The sequence below is a fragment of the Magnolia sinica genome, chromosome 9 (genome assembly GCF_029962835.1).
Source record: "Magnolia sinica isolate HGM2019 chromosome 9, MsV1, whole genome shotgun sequence".
NCBI lineage: Eukaryota > Viridiplantae > Streptophyta > Magnoliopsida > Magnoliales > Magnoliaceae > Magnolia > Magnolia sinica.
The window spans coordinates 38,992,430-39,016,200 of NC_080581.1; the positions used below are offsets into that span (position 1 = coordinate 38,992,430).

Below are 23,771 nucleotides of genomic sequence, written 5' to 3' on the forward strand. Positions count from 1 at the left end.
TCGCGCATGTGCGTAGACTATCGGGCCATCAACAAGATCATGGTCAAGTATCGATTTCCTATACTGCGTCTTAACGACATGTTGGATATGATGGCTGGTGCAACAATCTTTTCTAAGATTGACCTCAAAAGCGGGGGTATCATCATATACGTATTTGACTAGGAGATTAATAGAAGACAACCTTGAAGATGAAGGGCAGGCTATACGAGTAGTTAGTCATGCCTTTTGGCTTGACCAACGTTTTGAGTACGTTCATGAGAGTGATGACCCAGGTGTTGAGGCCCGTTATGGGTAAATTCGTAGTGGTATATTTTGATGATATCTTCATTTATAGTACCTCCAAGGAACAACATCTCCACCATTTGAGGCAAGTTTGTGGGGTCCTTAGGATAAAGAAGTTATATGCCAACCTGAAGAAGTGTTCTTTCATGTTTGACTAAATTATATTCTTAGGGTTCATCGTTTCATCTGAGGGTATGTATGCAGATCTCGATAAAGTCAAGGCTATAGTAAGTTGGCCTGAACCACAAAACATTTGTGAGGTTCGTAGCTTCCACGGCTTAGCGACTTTTTATAGGCGGTTCATTCGAGGCTTTAGTTCTATTATGGCTCCCATCACGGATTGCATTAAGAAGGGAGAATGCAAATGGACTAATGCGGCCTCTAAAGTGTTCAAAGAGATTAAGGGAAAGATGATTGAGGCTCCTGTCGTGTGCCTTCCTGACTTTTCTAAAGTTTCGAAGTTGCGTGTGATGCATCTAGAGTAGGTATAGGTGGAGTGCTTAGCAAGGAAGGACACCTTGTTGTCTATTTTAGTGAGAAGTTGAATGAGGTGAAGTAATGATACTCGACCTATGATAAGGAATTCTACGCGGTAGTCCAATCCTTGCGACATTGGTGACATTACCTACTACTGTAAGAGTTCGTTTTATTTTCCGACCATGAGGCTTTTTAATACCTCAACTCCCAAGAGAAATTAAACCCAAGGCATGCCAAGTGCATTGAGTTTTTTTACGAGCACACCTTTGTTTTGAAACACAAGGTTGGGGTTGAGAACAAACCTGCCGATACCCTTAGTCATTGAGTAGCATTACTCCAATCCATGATCGTGGAAGTCATTGGGTTCGAACAATTGAAGGGAGAATATTTCGGGTGCCCAGATTTTGGGAAAGTGTACATGTCACTTTTGGATGATTAGTCAAGGAGCGATAGTGGATTTGTTCTAATTGATGAGTTTTTATTTAAAGGAGATAGACTTTGCATTTCCCTCACCTCCCTTCGGGATTTTCTAGTTTAAGAGCTTCATAACGGAGGAGTAGCTGGTCATTTCGATAGAGATAAGACTATTACCCTTGTCGAGGATATATTTTATTGGCCTGGCCTCAAGCGAGACGTGGCCAAAATCATCGAGCAATGTAGGACTTGCCAACTGGCAAAGCAAAAAAAGCAGAACACTAGATATTAGTATGTATTTCGTCTGAGGGCATGTCTGCGTATCCGTGGCAAGATATTAGTATGAATTTCGTGCTTGGGCTACCCAAGATGGTCAGAAAGCATGATTCGTCTACGGAAAATGGTCCATTTTTTCCGATGTTCCAAAACGTCTAACGTCACCAACATTGCCAAGCTTTTTTTGGAGAGATGGTTTGCTTGCATGGTTTGCCAAAAACCATTGTTTGATAGAGATGTGAGATTTATGAGTTATTTTTGAAAGACACTTTGGCACATGATGGGTACGAGATTTCAGTTCTCGTCGGCATACGACCCTCAAACTAACGGTCAAACGGAAGTAGTCAATCGAAGCTTAGGTAACTAGTTACGATGTCTTGTGGGTGACCATATTAGGACTTGTGATTCTATTTTACTAGTCATAGAGTTTGCATATAATAGTTCAATCAATAGGTCAATAGGAATGAGTCTTTTTGAGGTAATGCATGGTTAAAAGCCTAGGAACCCTATAGATCTCATTCCCATGTTAGTCTCTTATAGACCTTCAGAGTTCGTAGATGCATTTGCACGACATATTCATGACTTGCATGCTGAAATTAAGAAACATATTAATGTGAGCAATGAAAAGTACAAAATATTTGCTGACTCTCATCGCAAGTCTAAAGAATTTCGAGTCGGAGATTATATGATGGTTCGGATAAGGCCAGAACGGTATCTGCAAGAGGCTGTGGAGAAATTACAAGCTCATAGTGCAGGACCTTATAAAATATTGAAAAGATTAGTTTCCAATGCGTATGTTGTAGATCTTCCGCTTAACATGAGAATTACTTCTACATTCAATATGGAAGATCTTGCATCTTTTGAGGGTCCAACAACTCCACCCACTACCCTTTCTCCTGACCCTCTCATTGGCTAGATGGTAGTGCTTCCAACCTGCCCCATGACCCGTGCTTCTTGCCAGACCAACCTTCCCAGCCTTTGACTCATTTACCATTTATACCTACAAAAAGAGAAGAGATAGAAAGTATTTTGGATGAACAAGTGGTTTCTACCATATACAGAGGTTTCTACAAATATATCGTCAAGTGGAAGAACAGGCTAGAGTCATAAAATACGTGAATTATAGAGACTGAGCTTCAGAGACTATACCCGGATCTCCTAGTGTTATTGCAGTTTTATTTCGCCAAAGGCGAAACTCTTCTCAGTCGAGGGGAGTTGATGAAGACATCCAAGCACATTTTAAGAGTTTATCCTCAGTTTCTTTATGGCTAGGTGATCATTATATGGAGCTTAATAGGCCCAATTCAAGTTCCTAGTCACGTTGAAGACCTTACATGCATGATCGTGCATCTTTGAAGATCCCAAACTATGAAGATACATGTGGGCTGCTTAGTTGAGAGTATTGGGCCATTGGATCAATCCGATACATCTATCGGACCATTGGATTTCGCATGATGAGCCATCTTAACCGTTGGACCATTTTGATTGTTGGGTCGTCTTGATTGAAGACTCATATTGGGCACTAGTTTTAGTTGTTTTGATTATTTTTGTTTATTTTACGATTTAGTTGATATTAGGGGTGTTTTGGACAATTTATAATATTAATGGTGAAGTATATGAGGCTTGGACATGTGAAGCCTAGGGCATTATTGGCTATTGAATGAAATTTTCTTCTTGCCTTGTTTTGGAGCAAAATTCCTTATATGATTGGAGTTTGGTGTCAAGCCATGGAGTGATTCCAATTATCTTCTTTCATTTATTCTCTTTCCAAGTAATTTTATTTTTTGCTTTCTTCTCTTTTTATATTTTTTCCTCATTTCTTTTGTTTCCAACCAACGACCATCACCACCATCATCGTAGCCCTTTTGGGCCTAACCCAAACCATCACACTAGCTGTTTGGACCACTCCCAAGCCGTCACCCCACCCAACCGTATGGACAACCCTGTTTATACACCCGGTCCGTACGACTATACGGACGCACTGTACGGCCATCCGTATGGACAGCCCTATGCCTCCTATTTGCTACTTTGTTTCCCATATTCAAACCCTAATTCCCTTGATTCCCAAACATTATTTCAAAAAACTCTAATTTTCAAAAACCCTAATTCCCCAAACCTAAATCTCAAATCCTAAAGCCCCAACCCTAACTGACCCAAACCCTAATAAAACCAAGTTATTTCCTTTGAATTAAGATTCATCCCTATGCTAGATGGGAGTTGTACCATCCATAGGTCCTAATTTATCAATATTCTCTAAGACCTACACTGCGGACTTGTAGGTAATCTTGAACTGGAGCATCCTTTAAAGCTTGAACTCTTTAACCATGTGATAGATTAACTTTATTTGTGTTTTGATTTCTCTAATTAATCCGTTGATTAATTTCATTGCATCATTCTAGGTTAGACTATCCGTCCTGCATCAACTAGTAAATAAGTTCACCACCAAGCGATGGTACATTCCCAGGTCTTTGAGCTCTTCAAAATTTCTAGAATGCAGGTGATGTGTCACCTCTATCAGAGCACCAGCAGGACACAAACTAAACATACTTGTTTCTTTAGATAGATCTAGGGGATATTTACACTCGAAATGAATATCCTATTCTTTGACTGAGCAACTTCAATTCTAAGGAAATATCTCGATGACCAAAGGTATTTTAATATCAAAAGTATTTGCAAGGAACTTTTTAAAGGAAAAAAAATAAAAAATTCTTCTGCCTTTCACCAAATATGATGATATCATTGACATTTGCTGCCAACACAGTCAGAGAGAAGCCAACTCATTTTACAAAAAACAAGTGGTCAATGAACTACATTGGAAGCCAATTCGGGAGATGGCATTGCTAAATTACTTGAACATGCCCTCGAGTTTTAATGGTTACATAATCATAATAAATGTAGTAACAAGTTGTGTCCAAGATGAGATTATTTCGTGCACGTTCCTTATGCATGCTTGGTTGACAAGATTAGAGGGGGCAAATGCCAAACAGGAGATTTGGAGGAAGGCTGTAGTATATAGGATGTCTCCTGCGAGAGTGTAGTGTGTGTGAGCGATCTATGGTTCAATTCCTGGTAGTGTTAACTTTCAAAAGAAAAAAAAGGCTTTAGGATTTAAGGCCTTAGATAGGATTGATTAGTGAAATGGGATTCATAAATCGTACCCTAATAGTTGCAACAAAGGCTATGACAACGATGACGATGATGATCAGCAATGCTTGATTTACCATGATACATTCATTTTATCTGAATAAATTGAGAGATAATATTGGGTCCTCACTTTGTTGTGACATTGTCACGAGAAGTTGAATTTTGGGGACTAGTTGAAATAATAAACCTCCCATAAATATTCATCCTTTTCTTCTCCTCATTTGTTTTTTTTTGCAGGGTGTTTTCATTAATCCAGCTTTCATTGAACCATTTGGCCTCACTTTGATAGAGGTGCATGTCCTTTTTATGTTCAGTTACCTACAAAGCGCTTCAACATTTCACAAGTTAAAAAATTGATATGAATGATTCTTTTCTCCTGAGCAGGCTGCAGCTTATGGATTGCCTATTGTTGCCACTAAAAATGGAGGTCCTGTTGATATACATCGGGTTAGTCAAGCTGCTGGCTTCTTTCATAACAAAATTTTGCAGAACTTCATATCCATTTAGTAGAGTTGTGGCAGGATAGAGCTTGCTGTAACTTTTCTAATATTAATGTTTAACTTGCTGCAGGTTCTTGAAAATGGTCTCCTTGTTGATCCCCATGATCAGCAGGCTATTGCTGATGCTCTTCTGAAGCTTGTTGCCGATAAACAGCTCTGGGCTAGATGCAGGCAAAACGGGTTGAAGAATATTCACCTTTTCTCATGGCCAGAACATTGTAAGACTTACTTATCTCGGATTGCCAGTTGCAGACCTCGGCATCCTCAATGGCGAAGAAGTGATGATGCATATGAAAATTCAGAATCGGATTCACCAGGTGATTCTTTGAGGGATATTCAAGATATATCTTTGAACTTGAAGCTTTCGTTGGATGGTGAGAAGGGTGAAGAAAGTGCTGCCCCCGATAGTGCTTTAGATTCTGAAGAAAGCACAGTTGATGGCAAGAGTAAGTTAGAGAGTGCTGTTCTGAAATTTTCGAAGGGTGTTTTGAAGACCACCAAAAGGACTCTTTCCAGTGACAGAGCTGAACAGGGAGGCAGCACTAGCAAGTTCCCAATGTTGAGAAGGAGGAAGCATATATTTGTCATTGCATTGGACACTGATTCCAATACAGATCTTCTTGAATTTATTCAAAAGATATTTGATGCTGCACATATGGCTATGACTTCAGGCTTCATAGGATTTATATTGTCAACCTCTCTGACAATATCCGAGATACACTCTCTTCTAGTCTCTGGTGGCATGAATGCTACCGATTTTGATGCCTTTATATGCAATAGTGGTAGCGATCTCTATTATCCATCTTCAAACTCTTCTGAGGACATGCCAAGCGCCACTGAATTGCCCTTTGTAATTGATTTAGATTATCACTCACAAATTGAATACCGTTGGGGTGGAGAGGGCTTGAGGAAGACGTTGGTTCGTTGGACTGATTCGGTTGTTGATAAGAAAGGAGAAAATGAAGAACGCATTGTTACTGAAGATGAACAACGGTCAACCACCTATTGCTATGCATTTAACGTGAACAACCCAACAAGGGTAAATTTACTTAATTTAAAAATTTGTTCTATCCTTTTGGGTTTTATTTTATTTTATTTTTTTAATGCAAAAGGTTGTGATGCCTGTCGACTTCGTGAATCCATTATGATTTGAGGCTACATTATTTCAGTAGAATTCTTTAGTAACCAGAGAATAGTAAAATTGCCCACTTCCTTTCTTATACACATATGCACCAATATTCAGTGTCATCTAGTGAATTCCATGGAGAGTAAATTAGTGGGGTCCTAATTTTTTTTTTTTTTTTTCCTTATCTTTATAGATTCCTTCTGTTAAGGAGCTTCGAAAGATGATGAGAATTCAAGGTCTTCGCTGTCATGTGGTATATAGCCATGATGGCACCAAGTTGCATGTCATTCCTGTACTGGCTTCTCGATCGCAAGCCCTCAGGTATGGGTTTCAAGATTGCCCCGTTCCTTCACATGGCGATATGAAGCCATACATTCATCTCATGTATTATCATGATCTCTTTTGTTTCATCTGTTTGGGCAGCAACAGCGTCAGAGCAGAATTGCATTAAAAAAATGAATTTTGAATTTTGAATTTGGAAATCAGTTTTGGGCATCATGGGCAGTATTTCGAAAATTTAGAATTCTCACCTAATATCCGAAAAAGTTGAGAATCAGAAAAAAGCTTAGTTGCAAAACCTTTACTCAGGTGCTGTCCGGCGTGAAATCATGCTTCAGACTCCTGCTCCTTCAACTTCAGAGCTATTTATACTTATTAACATTTTGAATGAGGCACACCCCCGTTTCCAAACCAGAATTTCCTGCTGCTTTCTTTTATACCTACGTAGCTATTCTAACAAAGAAATTATTTAATAATTTTGTAAGTCATGAACATCTCTCTCTCTCTCTCTCTCTCTCTCTCTCTCATGCAACCAACCCCTTGCCTGAGACACCTTTGGGAGAGACTTGGAGTTCATACATGTGCACTAAAAAACTGTAGGCTGGCCTACATGATAGTCAAACTGAATTGGCCAAATTGTGGGTTGAAATTGTTCAACGCATTATGATACCACTCGAAATCATATCCAACAGTCCACATTGCTCATACCAGTGACCATCTTCTTGAAGTGAGATCCAACGACACAATTGGCTCAAGATGTCATCAGTTGGTGTAAAGACAATCATGAGTCATTGGTAATTATTATCAATAGTTAGATCTGATAACCGTTCCCAAACCAGAATTTCCTGCTGCTTTCTTTTATACCTATGCAGCTATTCTAACAAAGAAGTTATTATTTAATAATTTTGTAAATCATGAACATCTCTCTCTCTCTCTCTCTCTCTCTCTCTCATATGCGACCAACCCCTTGCTTGAGACACCTTTGGGAGAGACTTTGAGTTCATACATGTGAACTAAAAAACTGTAGGCTGGCCTACATGATAGTCAAACTGAATTGGCCAAATTGTGGGTTGAAATTGTTCAATGCATTATGATACCACTCGGAATCATATCCAACAGTCCACATTGCTCATACCAGTGACCATCCTCCTGGAGTGAGATCCACCGACACAATTGGCTCAAGATGTCATCAGTTGGTGTAAAGACAATCATGAGTCATTGGTAATTATTATCAACAGTTAGATCTGATAACCGTTATCTAACCATAGTCATCCATAACCGTTGTTTAGATCTGATAATGATGGAGGATCTGATAACCATTATTTACCGTACCTGTCCATAAACATTGATAATGATGGAGGATCCGATAACCATTATCTAACCATACTTGTCCATAAACATTAATAATGATGGAGGATTACCTGATGCACGTGGTTTGCAGTGATTGTGTGCATCCGCAGGGAATAGTCTCGCTTCAAAATGGGGCGGGGACACCCTAGCGTCATAAAAAAGAGTCATTGTTTAGATCCATACTTATTGTTATATCTAACCATTACTTGTTGATAATCATTATCAACAGTTAGATTGGATGGAGATCGTTAAAAAAAACTGATAATGATGGAGGATCATTGTTCGTAATGATAATGGAAGATTAAGAGTCTTCTCCAGCAATAATGAATGATAAGTGGTCAGATCTAGTGGTATTTGGATGATTGGCATAGTATCTTGTCATAAGGAACATTGCTGAATTGTCAGATCTGACAATGATGGAAGAAAGATTAACAGTTGGATCCAGTGATAATGACCGATCAAGAGTTGGACCTAACAATGGTAGATGATGGACAATCAACTTGCTATATTTCACACAACGTGATCTTGATGATGGGGCCTACCTGCATCTGGCGATGTATGCTGGTGTTGCTGATTTGTGGTGATGTTCTAGGGGTGTGTTTTGTTGTCATGATCAGCCAATATATGCTCATTCGATAGCTTTCAAAAAATGATAGTTTGAGAGCTACAATCTGTCCATCATAGCCCATTGAACAAATGGTTCAGATGACTTGATCAATCTAAAATTTCTATGTTGGCCTACCCATCATGGGGGCCCTTGATGAAAGGCCCAGCTATTCTACATGTGCCAAGTGTTTCAGGGAAGAAATCTCACTTAAATGACTCATTCGCAACGTCATCATCACTGCTAAACTGCAGTTTGTAGTTAACGAATCCAAACATGCACCAATGAAAATGATCTAAAACCATTACCCATATTTGGTAGGTTGAACTGTTAAATTATTGTAGATAAGAAACCTTGAAATTGCTGAAGAAGCTGTAGTTTTCCAATCATGAAACTTAAAATAATAATAATAATAATAATAAATCCAAACAGAGGCTTTTAAATCATCATACATATCAAATATAATAATGGCAATCCTTAGTTGATCCTTTTGCTGATTGAAATTTGCTGCTGAAGTGGTCTGAATGGTTAATAAGATTCTGTTATTTATTCCACCTGATGATGTAGTTATCCAAGGCTATTGAGCTCAGTGATTTTTATTTATTTTTTGTTTTTAATAACATTTGAGTTTGGAAGTATTGGAACTTTCCTAGCCATTTTCTGATTTAAAAAAAAAAAAAAATCCTAGCTATTTTGCTGGATCATATTTTCACACATTGTAGTGAATAGTGATCTAGTGAAAGATAGTAATTGTCTAATTCAAAAGTTATAATAATAATATTATTATGATCACTATTTATTTTATTTCTCATCTGCATAGAGTCAAATTTGGTGATGGAAGATGCAGATTGTCTCAGGAATTTTAGGCCTATCCGTCTCTTGGGGAGCCCGTTTAAGACTATAGCTAAACAGTCTTGAGTCAAAGGTTCTTGGCAGTTCTCACCAAGGTCATTTCTCATTTCCAGAGTGCCTTTTTCTCCAGCAAACAGATCATTGATGGTGCCTTGATTGCCAATGTATGTGTGGACTCATGCCATAGGTCGGGTAATTGGCTGTTTCTGGCTGGACAACCAGAATGAGATTGGCCACGTCCTAAATGCTGGTCACAGGACCAGTAGATTGCGTATTCGTAATTGTGGGCACTCGGTGTCGGTCTTTGAAATAATCCCACATTTGAACTGGTTATGTTCAAGATTACCATGTTTTGATGGATCTTTCACCATGTAGTTCAGGTAGTATTCTGCTACCGATAAAACTGTATGCAGTGTCAATTGTGGCAGCGGCAGTGGCCATATGCTCTTCAGCATTGCTGTTTGCTAGAGGTCGACATTTACACTGTCATATTCGGGTATTGAGGGGCTAAACAATTTATGATTATTACTTAACAGTTCATAAAGATAATCAGTGTTGTTTTGTTCGATGATATATATGTTGATTGATGTCTTAAATATGTAATTCAACATGCCTGTCGATGACAGTTTGATGCCATCAAGCAGACTTCGATGCCATTGAAGTATTGCTCGATGCTATCAGGAAATTACGGATTTTCTCATGTTCGTCGCTGGACACTTTGGTGTCTTGCCCGATGTCATCAAAGTTAATTTCGATGACATCGAAGGCCTATTCGATGCCATTGGAAAAATCCGTGAAATCCATGATTTATCGTGGGAATTTTTTGGTATTAGTTCGATGCCATCAAAGTGGGTTTGATGCTATCGAAGTCCCATCGAAGTGCCATCAAATGGATTGCTTAGAGTTACACAGATTTGCGTATCTGTGGGATTTGAATTCCCTTTTGGCATCGTATGAGTCTTTCAAAGACACGTTGTGCATTAGAAAGACGTCCCTTAGTGTCGATACCGTTATCTTAGCCCTTCAGGGAAAGGCGATGATAAAGAAAAACGGTAACATGGGGGCCTCCAATAATGCATTGATTACGAGGGAGCGGGATTTTGAGTGAGACAATGGATCTTCTTGATCAAGATCCAAATCTAGAGGCAAGGGCAAGGGAAATGCTGGAAATGTGGGATGTTAGGAAACATGAAGAAGGATTGTATAAATCCTAAGGCAAGGAAAGAGAATTCAAAGGCTTCTTCCAGAGAAGCCAACACTGCCGAGTCTGATGAAGGTACGAGTGGAGGTGATAAGTTGTCAGTGTCTATGGTTGGACAATTATAAGATGACCATAGGGACGAGTGGATCTTGGACACCGGGGCTTCATATCACATAACTCTTCATCGGAGTTGGTTCACCAGTTACAGAGAGTATGATGGTGGCCAGGTATTTATGGGCAATGACAATGCCTATAATGTGGTGGGTGTTGGATCGGTGTGCATCAAGATGTTTGATGACATGGACCGTACCTTGATCGAGGTGAGACACATTCCTGACATGAGGAAGAGCTTGGTATCTATTGGAGCACTCGAGGCGCTTGGGTGTAAGTTCACCGATTTTGATCGTGTCCTTAAAGTTTCAAAGGAGGCACCACTTGTTTAAAAGGCAGAGGAGCGGAAACCTTTACAGGTTGATCAAGAGCACTTTATTGGGTGGAGCTGCAGCAGTTGTAGCGGATTCCATGTATGCACGTATGTGGCATGCACGTCTGGGCCACATGAGTGAGTGGGGCATGAAGGTACTTTCTGACCGTTGTTTAATTCCAATTTTTGAAATTTTAGATTTCAATATATGTGAACATTGTATATATGGTAAACAATTTAGGTTGTCTTTTAAATTTGGTAAACATGTTTGTAAGGGTGTCCTTGATTATGTAATGTATGGGGGTCGTCACCCATGGTTTCCACTGGAGGATCGTCACTGTTTGTCACATTCATTGACGATTACTCTAGGAAAGTATGCATTTATTTCATGAAAAATAAATCCGATGTTTTCACCAATTTCAAGCAATGGAAAGCGATGGTAGAAAAGCAGTCAGGGCGAAAAGTGAAAGTTTTAAGGACAAATAATGGTGGAGAATTTACTTCAGGTGAATTTAATCAATACTGTAAGGATGAAGGGATCGTGAGGCACAACACAATGCGCCACACACGAGCAAAACGGTATGATTGAGCGGATGAATCGGACCCTCCTGGAGAGGGCCCGATTCATGATTAGTAATGCCCGGTTGGGCAAAGAACTGTGGACTGAGGTGTTAATATGGCTTGTTACTTGGTGAATCGGTTCCCTTCTACAGCCATTGATTGTAAAATTCTAAAGGAAGCATGGAGTGGTCAGAAGGTAGACTACTTACGATTGCGTGTGTTTGGTTGTGAAGCTTACTCTCATGTACTGTCAGTTGAGAGAGATAAGCTAGACCAAAGAACTAAAAAAATATATCTTTGTTGGCTATGATGGTGGTATGAAAGGGTACAGGTTGTACGATCGGGTCACACAAAATCATCATTAGCCCTGACGTCAAATTCGACGAAGGATCCTTATTCCGTAAGGATGAGCAAGAGGAACCGGAAAGGTTGGTTGTGGACGTTCAGGTTGACATAAGTGATACTTAGGCTAAGACAAATATGCAGACAAAGGTACAGGAGGAGGTGGAGCAGCCACCCGTGAGAAGGAATCCACCGCAAGATCGCATGTTACCGACGAGATACAGGTATGACTCAAACATCGCATATGCCCTCATTATAGATGAGGGGGATCCGTCTACTCTTTAGGAGGAGCCTGATGCCGAAAAGTGAAAATTAACAATGTATGAAGAGATGGACTCCTTGTTTAAGAATGCAACGTGTGAGTTGGTGGAGCTTCCAGTTGGTCGAAAAGTGATCAGGTGCAAATGGATCTTCAAGAAGAAACATGATAGATACAAGGCAAGGTTGGTTGCGAAGGGTTATGTTCAGAGAGAAGGTGTAAACTTTACAAGAATGCGGCGTGTGAGCTAGTAAAGCTTCCAGTTGGCCGAAAAGTGATCGGGTGCAAATGGATCTTCAAGAAGAAACATGATAGATACAAGGCAAGGTTGGTTGCGAAGGGTTACGCTCAGAGAGAAGGCGTAGACTTTACTGAGATATTCACGCCGGTTGTGAAGTATCTATTATATTTGTGTTGGTGCTGGTTGCCCAATACGATTTCGAACTGGAGCAAATGGACATGAAGACTGCATTCCTACATGGGGAATTGAAAGAGCAGATCTATATGAAGCAACCAGAGGGCTTCAAAATAAAAAGGGGCAAAGAATAATGTTTGCAGGTTAAAGAGGTTGTATGGCCTGAAACAGTTGCCTAGGCAGTGGTACAAAAAGTTTGATTCTTTCATGTTGAGTCAGAAGTTTCTTTGGAGTGAATATGATCAGTGTGTTTTTTTTAAGACATTGAGTGATGACCAATTCATCATCCTAGTACTGTATGTTGATGATTTGTTGATCATCAATCATATCATGTCTGAAATCAATGTACTGAAGACTCAGTTATCAGAGACATTTGAGATGAAATATATAGGAGGCTGCAAAGAAGGTTCTCATCATTGATATATATATATATATATATATATATATATAGAGAGAGAGAGAGAGAGAGAGAGAGAGAGAGAGAGAGAGAGAGAGAGAGAGAGAGAGACAGGAAAAGGAGCAAACTTTGGTTATCTCAGAAGGATTACCTTGAGAAGGTATTGGCGAAGTTATGGGATGGGCAAGACAAAGACAAAGCCGGTTGGCGTTCCCCACGCGGCTCACTTCAAGCTTTCCTCAGAATAATGTCCTAAAACAGATGAGGAAAAACAAGATGTCTCGTGTACCTTATTCGAATGCGGTGGGCAGTTTGATATTTGCCATGGTTTGTACTAGATCGGATATTTCATATGCAGTTGGTGTTGTTAGTAGGTATATGTCTAACTCTGGAAAACAACACAGGGAAGCAGTGAAATGGCTACTTCGATATATTCAAGGTACGCAGGACTACGTCTTATCTTTCAAAAAATCAAAGGCCAAATTGGTTGGATATGTGGATTCTGATTATGCAGGTAGTGTAGATTCTAGAAAGTCGACTTCAGGATACTCGTTTGTGAAAGCGGGTGTAGCAATCAGTTGGATGTCGAAGCTATAGTCTGTGGTGTCTCTTTCTACAACCAAAGCTAAGTATATGGCAGTGACAGAGGCATTCAAGGAAGGTATTTGGTTGAGAGAGATGATAAATCAGTTGAGGCTTCAACAAGAGGCTGTGTCGGTTAATTGTGACAATGGTAGCGCTATCAATTTGGCTAAAAACTCTGTTTATCACTCACGTACTAAACACATTGATGTTCGTCATCATTTTATTTGACATGTGCTTGAGGAATGAGGCATGTCTTTGGAGAAGATTCACACAAGCATGAATCCGGCCGACATGCTCACTAATGTGGTTCCCTTAGAGAAGTTCAAGTTCTTTGCACTTCTCTAGGCTTGGCGAAGGCGTAAAGGAAGATGGAGGGTGCACGAGAAGCAATGGTGGAGCTATGATGAAAAGCAGGATTATAAATGAGAGAAAATGAGCTATGGAGAATGACGATTGAAGACATGGTAGGGATTGTTGATTGCTGTCTTAAATCTGTAATTCAATATGCCCGTCGATGACAATTTGATGCCATCAAGCAGACTTTGATGCCATTGGGAAATTCCTGATTTTCTCATGTTTGTCATTGGACACTTTGGTGTCCTGCTCGATGCCATTGAAGTTAATTTCAATGACATCGAAGGCCGGTTCGATGCCATTGGAAAAATCCGTGAAATCTATGATTTATCGCTGGAATGTTTTTGTGTTAGTTCGATGCCATCGAAGTCCCATCGAAGTGCCATCGACGGTCTGTCGATGCCATCGAAGTCCCATCAAAGTGCCATCGAACAGATTTCGCAGAGTTACGCTGATTTGCGTATCTGCGGAATTTGTTTCCGATTTCGATTGTGATTCGTCTAAAGCTATTTATAGGGGTGTAATCGGGTTTGGGGTATATCTTAGAGCTTTCTAATTCATTCCTACAGTTTTCAAGGGCTTGTAAGGGGAGATTCGAGGCTTGTTCGAATTTGGTATTTTCTATATCTCTTATAATTTCTACTTTCATAGTGATATCCGTCGCTTTGTGCCATGGTTTTTTCCCGCAAGGGTTTTTCCACAATAAATTCGAAGTCTTTGTGCTTGTGCTTGATTGTGCTATTGGAATACTTTACTTGATTCATCTATGTGTGCTTTTGTGGTCGCCCAACAATATTTTCAAATTTGCATTATTATAACCACATTACATGATTCCACACACCATATTGCATTCATCGTAATTCAGTTCATAGGTGCACCTATCAATTCCTAGCCATTCAGGAGATATAATGCAATTTCTTAGGGCTTGTTTGTTTTTATTTACACTGTAAATACAACGTAAATGAGTGTTTATTATTTACTCTTGTAATTCACTATACATCCTTTCAGTTGACATTGACAACCGCTCTTGTTTGGAAGGCTGAAATATTAAAACTGAGGAAATGATAGAACCAATCCAATAAAATTGGTGGGGCCCACTGTTATGTATGTGTCTGATCCTTGCCCTTCATTTGTTTTTCCTACTCATTTTAGGGCATGAGCCAAAAAATGAGGCCTCTCTGGTGCTTAAGTGGACCACACCTGAGGAAATAAGGGGGAATTGAACGTCTAACATTGAAAACTTCTTGGGGGCCATAGAAGCTTTGGATCAAGCCAACGATATTTTTGCTTACCCTTTTATCCATGTCTATGTGATCTCATGAACAGGTTGGATGATGGGCCCACTGATCGGGTCAACCCCAAGTGTAGGGCTGTGAAGTAGTATAAACTCGGTGAATCCAAGGTCGATCCATAGGGACTGTATTGGTTAAAAACACTACTAGAACTAAACTAATTCTGAAATTAGGGTTTCCAGTGAATTTAAGAGATTAAAAACAATAAGAAATAACAAGGACCCAAGGATCCCCAATTAATCAATCCTTAACATCAATTTGTTAATTCAACTTAATCACTCAATTAGAATCTAATAAGGATTCCTTCTAATCGGAATATAATTATGTTAAATCAATAACTAATTCCCAACAAAATATATCTGAATTGTAATCGATCAATTTCCCATGAAGATATAGGTAATTGATCACTGGGAATCCAAAGCATCTATTGTACCTAGAGTTAGCATTAGATCAAGGGATTTTACAGATCAATACCTTCACCAATACTAATAATCCAATCAAAACAATCTCAATTCAGCCATAAAAACCAAAAGCATTGAATTAAAAACAAATTAACATTTTATGAAACATTACGGTGGGCCCTAGGAAGGTTTTAATGGTGAGACATTTAGTCATCATTGTTTCGTATAGTCCCTCTTATGGTGCACAACTTATTCATTTTTGGGGTCAAACCCTAAAACGATCTGGCAAAACAGATGGACGACATGGATTTATAATACATACATGAAGGTGGGCCCATACTCATTGCAGGTTTGATGTATGCCAAACATTCTATCTCTCAGTGAAGTAAACCATACTCAAATCATACAAATAGAAATAACTGCAAGATCTTACAGGGAATCTGGTAGACCTTTGCACCCTGCATGGATATCAATCAGTTCATTGTGGAAGAGAGAGATGCTGCGTCTCCTTGATCCATCATGAGAAGACCCTGCAAGAAAATAGTTCCTGATCATGAGAGTAACATAGGTTGAGCAAGAGGCTAGGAGTTGTTCAACATCATCTGATTTGCAAGAAATCTCTGAGCTTATTTCATGAAATAATGGAGTTAGTTGACATGACTTATCGGATGGCTGATTACAGGCTTCAAATTGAGGAGAGCTATGGATTTTCCTAGGTCTTATACTGACAGATCTTTCAAAAATGGCTACATGCATTGTGAGATGCGAGACAGACTAGAGCCGACGAAGTCCTAAAGTGCGCGCATGCAGTGTTTGAAGGACATGCATGGAGTATGCAGATGTTGATCATGGAAGTTAGTAAGAGAAAGCAGGAATGCCTTGTGTTATGAAGAGGAAATTGCAAGGCTATCTAAAATCAATTGATTGAGGAAAATGGTTGTGGGAGATTTTGTAATCTCTGCATGGATTGGATGAAGGATATACATGGAGTAGGCAGAGGTTATGCTTGGCAGAATGACGGAGAAGCCTTCACTGATGAACAGGGAATCGAAGATCCTACATAGAAGGATGCATGCCGAGTTAGAAGTGAGAGAGATGGGATGCATGTGTAACAGAATCGGAATGAAGGAAAGTCGCCAGTTACCTTTATCAACAGGAAAATGTCTACTCTTGCCAGAACTATTGTACGTTGCCTGACTGAGAAGGATTTCAATGGACTGTTAGCCAAGTGGATGGGTTCTTCCTGTCTCAGAACAGCCAGCGAAGGAGCCGGGATAAGATGAATGTGTACAGTACTTTATCTCCAGTTAGAGATGCACATGTATGTTGTGCTGTGTACTATAGAGCACTGAAAGATTTCAACGTTCTCTAAAGAGATCTTCGAATTTAGTCGGAAATTTCACAGGGATTCACTGCTTTGGTGGTGGCTACTTTGATTAGACGGTTCTGTACTCAAGAGCCTGAAATATTGTGACTGCTCGAAATATCTAATCGTCTGTATTCTGTAATTATGGTGAGTTTTACACCACTTTACGGTCGTAAAGCCCCATCCAAATGGGCCCTTAATGAACAGCTCCTTTATCCTGCACATATTATTACTGGCAACTATGTCAAGATAACCAAGCATTCTCTTGCTTGTTTCCATATCCTTTGTATGTGATTAAAAATGTGGATTGATCTTCTTCATCTCCCTCTCCAGCTTAGTAGGATTTCTCTTTTACTTTAATTGCTAACTTGCTTTAGCAATCATCTCTTAGATTAGCATAATTTTTGCAATCATAGCACTGGATCTGTGACCTGCCATTCCTTTTTGTGTGCACCTCTTCCATGGCTCCTTGCTTCTTGTTGTCTATCACTTGATCGACAACCACGATCATCATGTCCACCTTGGTTGCCTTGACCACGGCCACCACGATCATCTCTAAATGCACCTCTTCCACAGGAACCACATCCACGTTATCTATTGTTTTGGTCATCTTTCCTGATGGACAGCTTTGCTTTGTAGGGCTTGATCTAGCATCTCTGTAGAGTTTTAGTTTATCTGTTGTTCATGGGCTTGCAGCGAGCCCATGAGGTCATTGATGGAAGTAGTGGAGAGATCCTTACATTCTTTGATTGCTATTCACCACTATTACATGTTCAAACTAAGGTGTCAAAGTTCATAAGATCTTTTCCATCACCTGTAAGATTCACCATTTCTCTTCATCTAGCTAACAATAACGAGAACTGAAGTGGCAATTGTCCCCATTTTGTTCATGCAAACCATCTTGAATTTGGCTCGAAGTGCTTGTTGGCATACTGTTTGCCTTATCCACTCCTTTTAATGAATTTTGCAAAATTTTCCACGCATGCTTTGATGATTTGGCATTTGAATCTTCTCGAGATTGCCTCATCTTCCCTGGGATCATTAATAGGGTCTTTTTGTCGTTCTTTATTGTCTCATTTAGTGTGATCTGCTGAGCAATGGTTAGAGGTGCTTTGACGTCCGGTATAGGCGATAGCTGGTTTGCCCTAGCCTCGACGATATCCCATTAGTCTTGTGACCTGAGTAGAATCTTCATCTGGATGTTCCAATTATTATAGTTGGAATTTGTTAATTGTGGGATCTGTTTTTGGATTATGTTTGCCATTTTGGACGGTTGGATAGAGCCGAACAAAGGTTTCGATACCAATTTGACGGAGATAACTTGTTGCTTCTCCTTTTGATGGACGCTTGAGATGGGTCACACAAGAATCTAACTTCTATTGAATGGACAACTTTTACAAGTCACTTGGATTACAACACACAATTGTGCCATACCTTTCTACACTAATAACCACAAACCACAAAATTTTAACCTTCTCACCACAATTTAGGAAATCACCTCCTCTGAGCTTTGCTAAGCTCCCAACATAGCTGCTCCACACTCTTACAAACACTCTCACCCCTTTTTTATTTGTCCCTAAAATCCACTGCCAAACACCTATTGATTGACGTTTGTCCATCGGTTAAGGTTCTCTAGAATAGCCATGTGTGCATCGACTTCTCCACCACCATTTTTTTTCCTCTAGAAATACTTGAACTTAGGAAGCCTCCCCTAGTCTCTATGGTGTTGTGTAGAACCCTATTGGGTTTTCTTCTTCCAATGGAAGTGCACGAGTTTGCGGCATGTTCGAGTCTTTGAATCATAGTGGAGTTAGGTAAACCATGGCATGCCAAGAATTTAACTGGTCTAAACCATGGGTTCAGAACAAAAGTTATATCTGGTTTTCGGGAGGCAATCCTTCTGGATGCAATGTTTTACATATCGACGATATCAGTTGATATATCCCACGATATATCTTGTATCCCACCTGTGCGATACAAAACGCACAAGTAGTGCCGATATATCCCACATGTTCGATCCAGTGAGCATTTTCAATTTTCGATCCATTTTTTTTTTCCTATTGAAATTATGTTAAATCAATGTCAAATTGTTACAAATCCATTCTTTCTTCATGCTTTGCACGAAAAATTATGGAGTTGGCGCTTTGATTTTGATATCCATTGGTTCTTTATGTTCTCCATGTTTTTTCTCAAAATTTTCCTTCAACTAGTTATCAATTGAAACTAATTTTGAAGTATTTAGGAGTATTTGATGAAATGATCATCACATACACCCTAATTTTGAAATTTGAGTGTAGGTGGTCTGATTTGGAAAAAATTCAAAATTTCCCCAATTTCTCCCAAATTGCTTGCAATGTTGCACTCCAAACATGAAATCAAACGTATGAGGGCTGATCTATTGATTTGTTGGGTCCTTGTTAATTTTTGGATAATAAAAAACAATTTTTTTAATTAAAAAGTAATGCAAAAATTATTGTTATTATTATTATTATTATTTTGAACTTTCCCTTCAATCAGTTGCCAATCGAAACTAATTTTGAAGTATTTAGGAGTGTTTGATGAGATGATCATCACATACACTCTAAATGTTATTTATTCAATTTGAATATAGTTGCATTAGTTCATTTAGATAACACATAGCTTTAGGACCCTATATAGAGGAAACCTATTATGTGCACTTCTTTTTTGAGATGTTATGATTTAAAAGTGTGTATTATGGTCTTTTTTAACAATCCATGAAGTTTCATTGAAAATTTAACCAATTTTCCAATGTTTCCCAAAAAGTGCGATAAATTACCTGATACATACAGTATATCCTGTGTGATAACCGATACATATTTGTATCCCAAGGATGCGATACGTAACGCGATACCGATATTTCGAACAGTCTGGATGTTTGTTTGTATCTTGTTTGATTTAACAGAACTTGTTTAGGAAGCTTGGTAAATTGAAGCATGAAAATATACTCTGTGAAAGTATATTCTATTTGCCACATGTATGAACTGGATGAATGGTTCATATTTATATATATTTTTCTTTTTATATGCACCCTTTTCTTGTTGTATGTACCTTTTCTTAAGACACTAGTGAACTAGATGGTTTGAAATTGCATTTTTTTTCAGGTATTTACATGTTCGGTGGGGCACAGATTTGTCCAGTATGGTCGTCTTCGTAGGTGAAAATGGCGATACAGACTATGAAGGATTGCTCGGTGGGGTCCATAAAACCGTAATACTGAGGGGAGCTTGCAAGGCCACCCAAAGTCTTCATCTTGCTAACAGAGGCTATCCTCTAGAAGACGTGGTTCCATTTGACAGCCCCAACATTGTCCAAACCTCAGAAGGATGCAACAGCAATGATATCCAGTTGGCTTTGGGAAAACTAGGCATCATGAAGGCCTAGTTGAGCCTCTCCTTTACAGGCTACTATTTTGTTTTCCCCCCTTCCGTTTGTGAAATAAATCTTACTCAGTGTTGTTCTGTTTTGGTAAGGCTTTGCTCCCACGCTCCTGATTTCCATCTACAGACCTTGCTTTCTGAAGTGGTTTTTGTTCATAAACTATCCCAATCAGTGCCCTCTTGATTTTGCATATCCATTCCCTAAAACCCTTCTCCTTTCCACTTCTAAGACCTCTAAAGCCAATACCACATTACTTCATAGTACTCTCTTTCCTTGCAACATGTTTCTCATTCATGCCAGAGTGCCTTTTATTTCCAGTCAGCCTCCAAAGGTTTCTCCAGCCTTTCGTTGCTCTCTGGTTAGATCTCTCTCTCTCTCTCTCTCTCTCTCTCTAGCTGAAAAAGTCCAATTGAACACAGTTGCGTTCAGCTGTGAAGCACAGGTAAAGAAGTGGAAGTCCACACGGCCTCCCTCAAGTGCCATCACAAGCGACACCGGCATTTGAAGTAGATGGAAACTGATAGTATGTAATTTTTTTTTTCCCGTGAGCTAGTCAGGAATGTGGAAAGATGAAATTTGAAGGCCTTGTTTAAATAAATGTAAAGAAGAGGGAATTAAGCCACAGGAGGCGGGAAGCCCCTTGTTTTTGTATGTTGAACTACTTTATTCAGTTTCTTTATTTTCTTTCTTCAAGATGCTTGTGGATTGGTGGTAGACAGTCTATTGTGATTTTAATTTCTAAGGTCCTGTTTGATTTCATCTTATTTTAGTTAACAGTAATTATATAGTAGAGATCATAGTTTATATAAATGAGAAGCGATCCAGTGCTCAGAGCGCTCTAAGTTATAGTGATCCTAGTTACGTCAGTTCACTTGGACAGTCCAATCAGTTAATCTGAACTGTACATTTAAGTTCATAACACATTTCATGGGCAACCATGCAACATACCACTGATAAGTTGATCTAATCAATCCCAAATTTGACCTTTTGTTCTATCGCCATCTTTATTCCAAGAAATTCGTTTGGATAAGGCTTAGATGATGATCCTTTTTCCCATTCATGGATGGGATGGTTACGATTACCTAACAAATGTAATCTTTGGAATCATAAGCAATCCATTATGGTCGAAACAAATAAATCAAATTGTTGATTAGACCTGTTTTTGTGTAGATGATCTTGGCCATCAATCTTTAAGATCATTGATCAAATGGTTAATATTTTGGATCAGTGTGAGGTTTTCATGGTAATTCATGAAATATGCTTTGGACACCTAATGAACGGTCTAGATCAATGGATTGGACTATCCAAGTGACCCAATGCAACTGGAGCACTATAATAGTGCTCTGGTAGTACTGAAGCATTTCTCTATACAAATTATGTGTTGTCAAGAATTTTTTAATCCTAAGCAAAATATCAAAAATAATATTGGTAACACCATAATTTATATAAACTATTATCTCAATACACTGTTAACTAAAATAAAATGAAATCATTTTTAGTAGTGATGAAAAATGGTGACCTAAGTATGCGCACATGCGTAATCAGCCTGGCACGTGAAATGCCGGCTTAGATAGAGGGCATTTAGTAGAATGGATATCTTGAAAGCTGCTCTCATGAATTAGGAATGATGCGACTAATTGGGAAGCATACTTCAACTCGGCTATATCCACACACACACATTGATGCGAAAATATGGCTAGCCTTCCCTCGGCCTTCGTGTATAGGGATGGATAAAGGAGACCCTGGTTAGTGCAGGGGGGCTCTTCAATGCCTAAGTTAGGTAAGGAATCTAGGTCTGGTCGAGTAGGGAGTTTTGTGCTAGTAATTGTGTGTACCTTTCACCATTAGATATGCTTCTATTTATAGTTGAGGAGAGGTGGTGATGTAGAGGAGATCTTCTTATTTAATAGAGACGTACTGTAGAGGGATTCAAATCCCGAGTATGTCGTAGATATTCTCCGAGATCTTTGACCGAGATCTCAGAGAGATTTGTGTTGCGTTGGTTTCCTGAGATCTTCGGTTGGGATCTCGGATAAAGTCAGTTGGAGTAAGGTCGGAGCCTTTGAGGACGGTGTTGTGCCGACTTGGGGTTTTGCTGACTTAGGACAATGTTGTACCGACCTATGGTTTCATCGACTTGGCAATTTTGCAAAGGGCAGGCGGGGTTCAATTGACCTTAGGCTCCTCGACTTATCCTTGATGTGGTCGTGCAGCTGAGTTCAAGCTGGTTCCTTGGTCGATAGTAGTCTTAAACCGAGCTGACTATTTGATCGGTCTTAGCCCCTCCGACCTGACCTGTAATGTCTCTGAAAATCCGTACAAAGACCCAAGTATCACTTCAGGCAGAAATCACTAAGGGTCAAATTATGTAGAAATTAGACGAAAATTAAGTACTAAACTGAATTATTAGTAGATTAGCTTGAACTGCTTTCTATATGAACTACAAGACCGAAAACCAGTAGAATTGCTAACTCTACATTATCTAAAAACCTAGAAGAAATCTCAAAACCCAATTGCTCCCAAGAGCACATTGAAACTTCGTATTGGACCTGTACCGTGCGTCGAAAGTCCGCTAACCGCGAAACTATACAGTTATGACCACCTTACTGGGCTTGACAACTATTGCGGGAATCGAGTCCAAATAGTATGCAGAAATGCATAACTTGAGCCCGGAGCGAAGTGTGTGAGAAACATGAATATCTTTAGAAAATAAACTCAAACTTAAGTAATTTGGGCCGTTCACTTGCAGGCCAAATTTAAGGTTTAGAACCGTCAAATTCTGACCCAACTACACGCTTGGATCAGAAAAATTTTCCTACACATGTCAGTATACTTGTGGTCTTGATCGAGTGAAGATAGCCGTTAAACTGAAACTGGTCCTCCACGGTCGATCCACAAATTCGATCGGACCGAAATCTTAACCTGACATAGATCCATTGTCAGGGAACTTTCTCCGGACTATATGTAGGTAATGGACCTCCAGATGAGCTCCGTTGGCCCGAAACATCCACCTCTTGGCTATAACCTAAGTATACCATGGCCATGGGGCCATTGACATCACTTCTGGGCCTATTTAAAGCCCTAAACCCAGCCTTCTTTCATTCCATACGAATTCTTAAAACCCTAGGAGAGAGAAGAGAAAAAAGAGGAGGAAAGAGTGAGGAGAAGAGAGAGAGAGAGAGAGAGAGAGAGAGAGAGAGAGAGAGAGAGAGAGAGAGAGAGAGAGAGATATTGGGATTCATTCCCACCACTCCACGGGCGAATCATCTCTCCTATGTCGCTACACCGTCGAATCCGAATCCATTTTTGGGTAAGAAATCCTAACCCTAATCTGTTTTAGGAATCCGAATAGAGGAAACAGTGATATAGCTAACTTATTTCATGATTTAGGTAGCCGTTGTGCCGTAGACAAAGGCGTAGTGTACGAACCGAGTTCGTAATTGGCGTATCGGAAAAAGGTGTGGACTATAA

General features: G+C 39.5%; 1 protein-coding gene across 2 annotated transcripts in view; it reads left to right on the forward strand.

The window, feature by feature from the left end:
- LOC131255380 (probable sucrose-phosphate synthase 1) overlaps positions 1–20,922 on the forward strand; it is a 47,165-nt gene extending 26,243 nt beyond the window's left edge. For both annotated transcript variants that reach the window (XM_058256075.1, XM_058256076.1), the window contains 5 exons: positions 4,831–4,884; positions 4,978–5,040; positions 5,164–6,132; positions 6,413–6,540; positions 20,024–20,922. In XM_058256075.1, coding sequence (XP_058112058.1) covers positions 4,831–4,884; positions 4,978–5,040; positions 5,164–6,132; positions 6,413–6,540; positions 20,024–20,303 — 1,494 coding nt within the window. In that variant the 3' untranslated portion in view covers positions 20,304–20,922. The remainder of the gene's footprint in view (positions 1–4,830; positions 4,885–4,977; positions 5,041–5,163; positions 6,133–6,412; positions 6,541–20,023) is intronic.
- Positions 20,923–23,771: the final 2,849 nt, after the last annotated feature.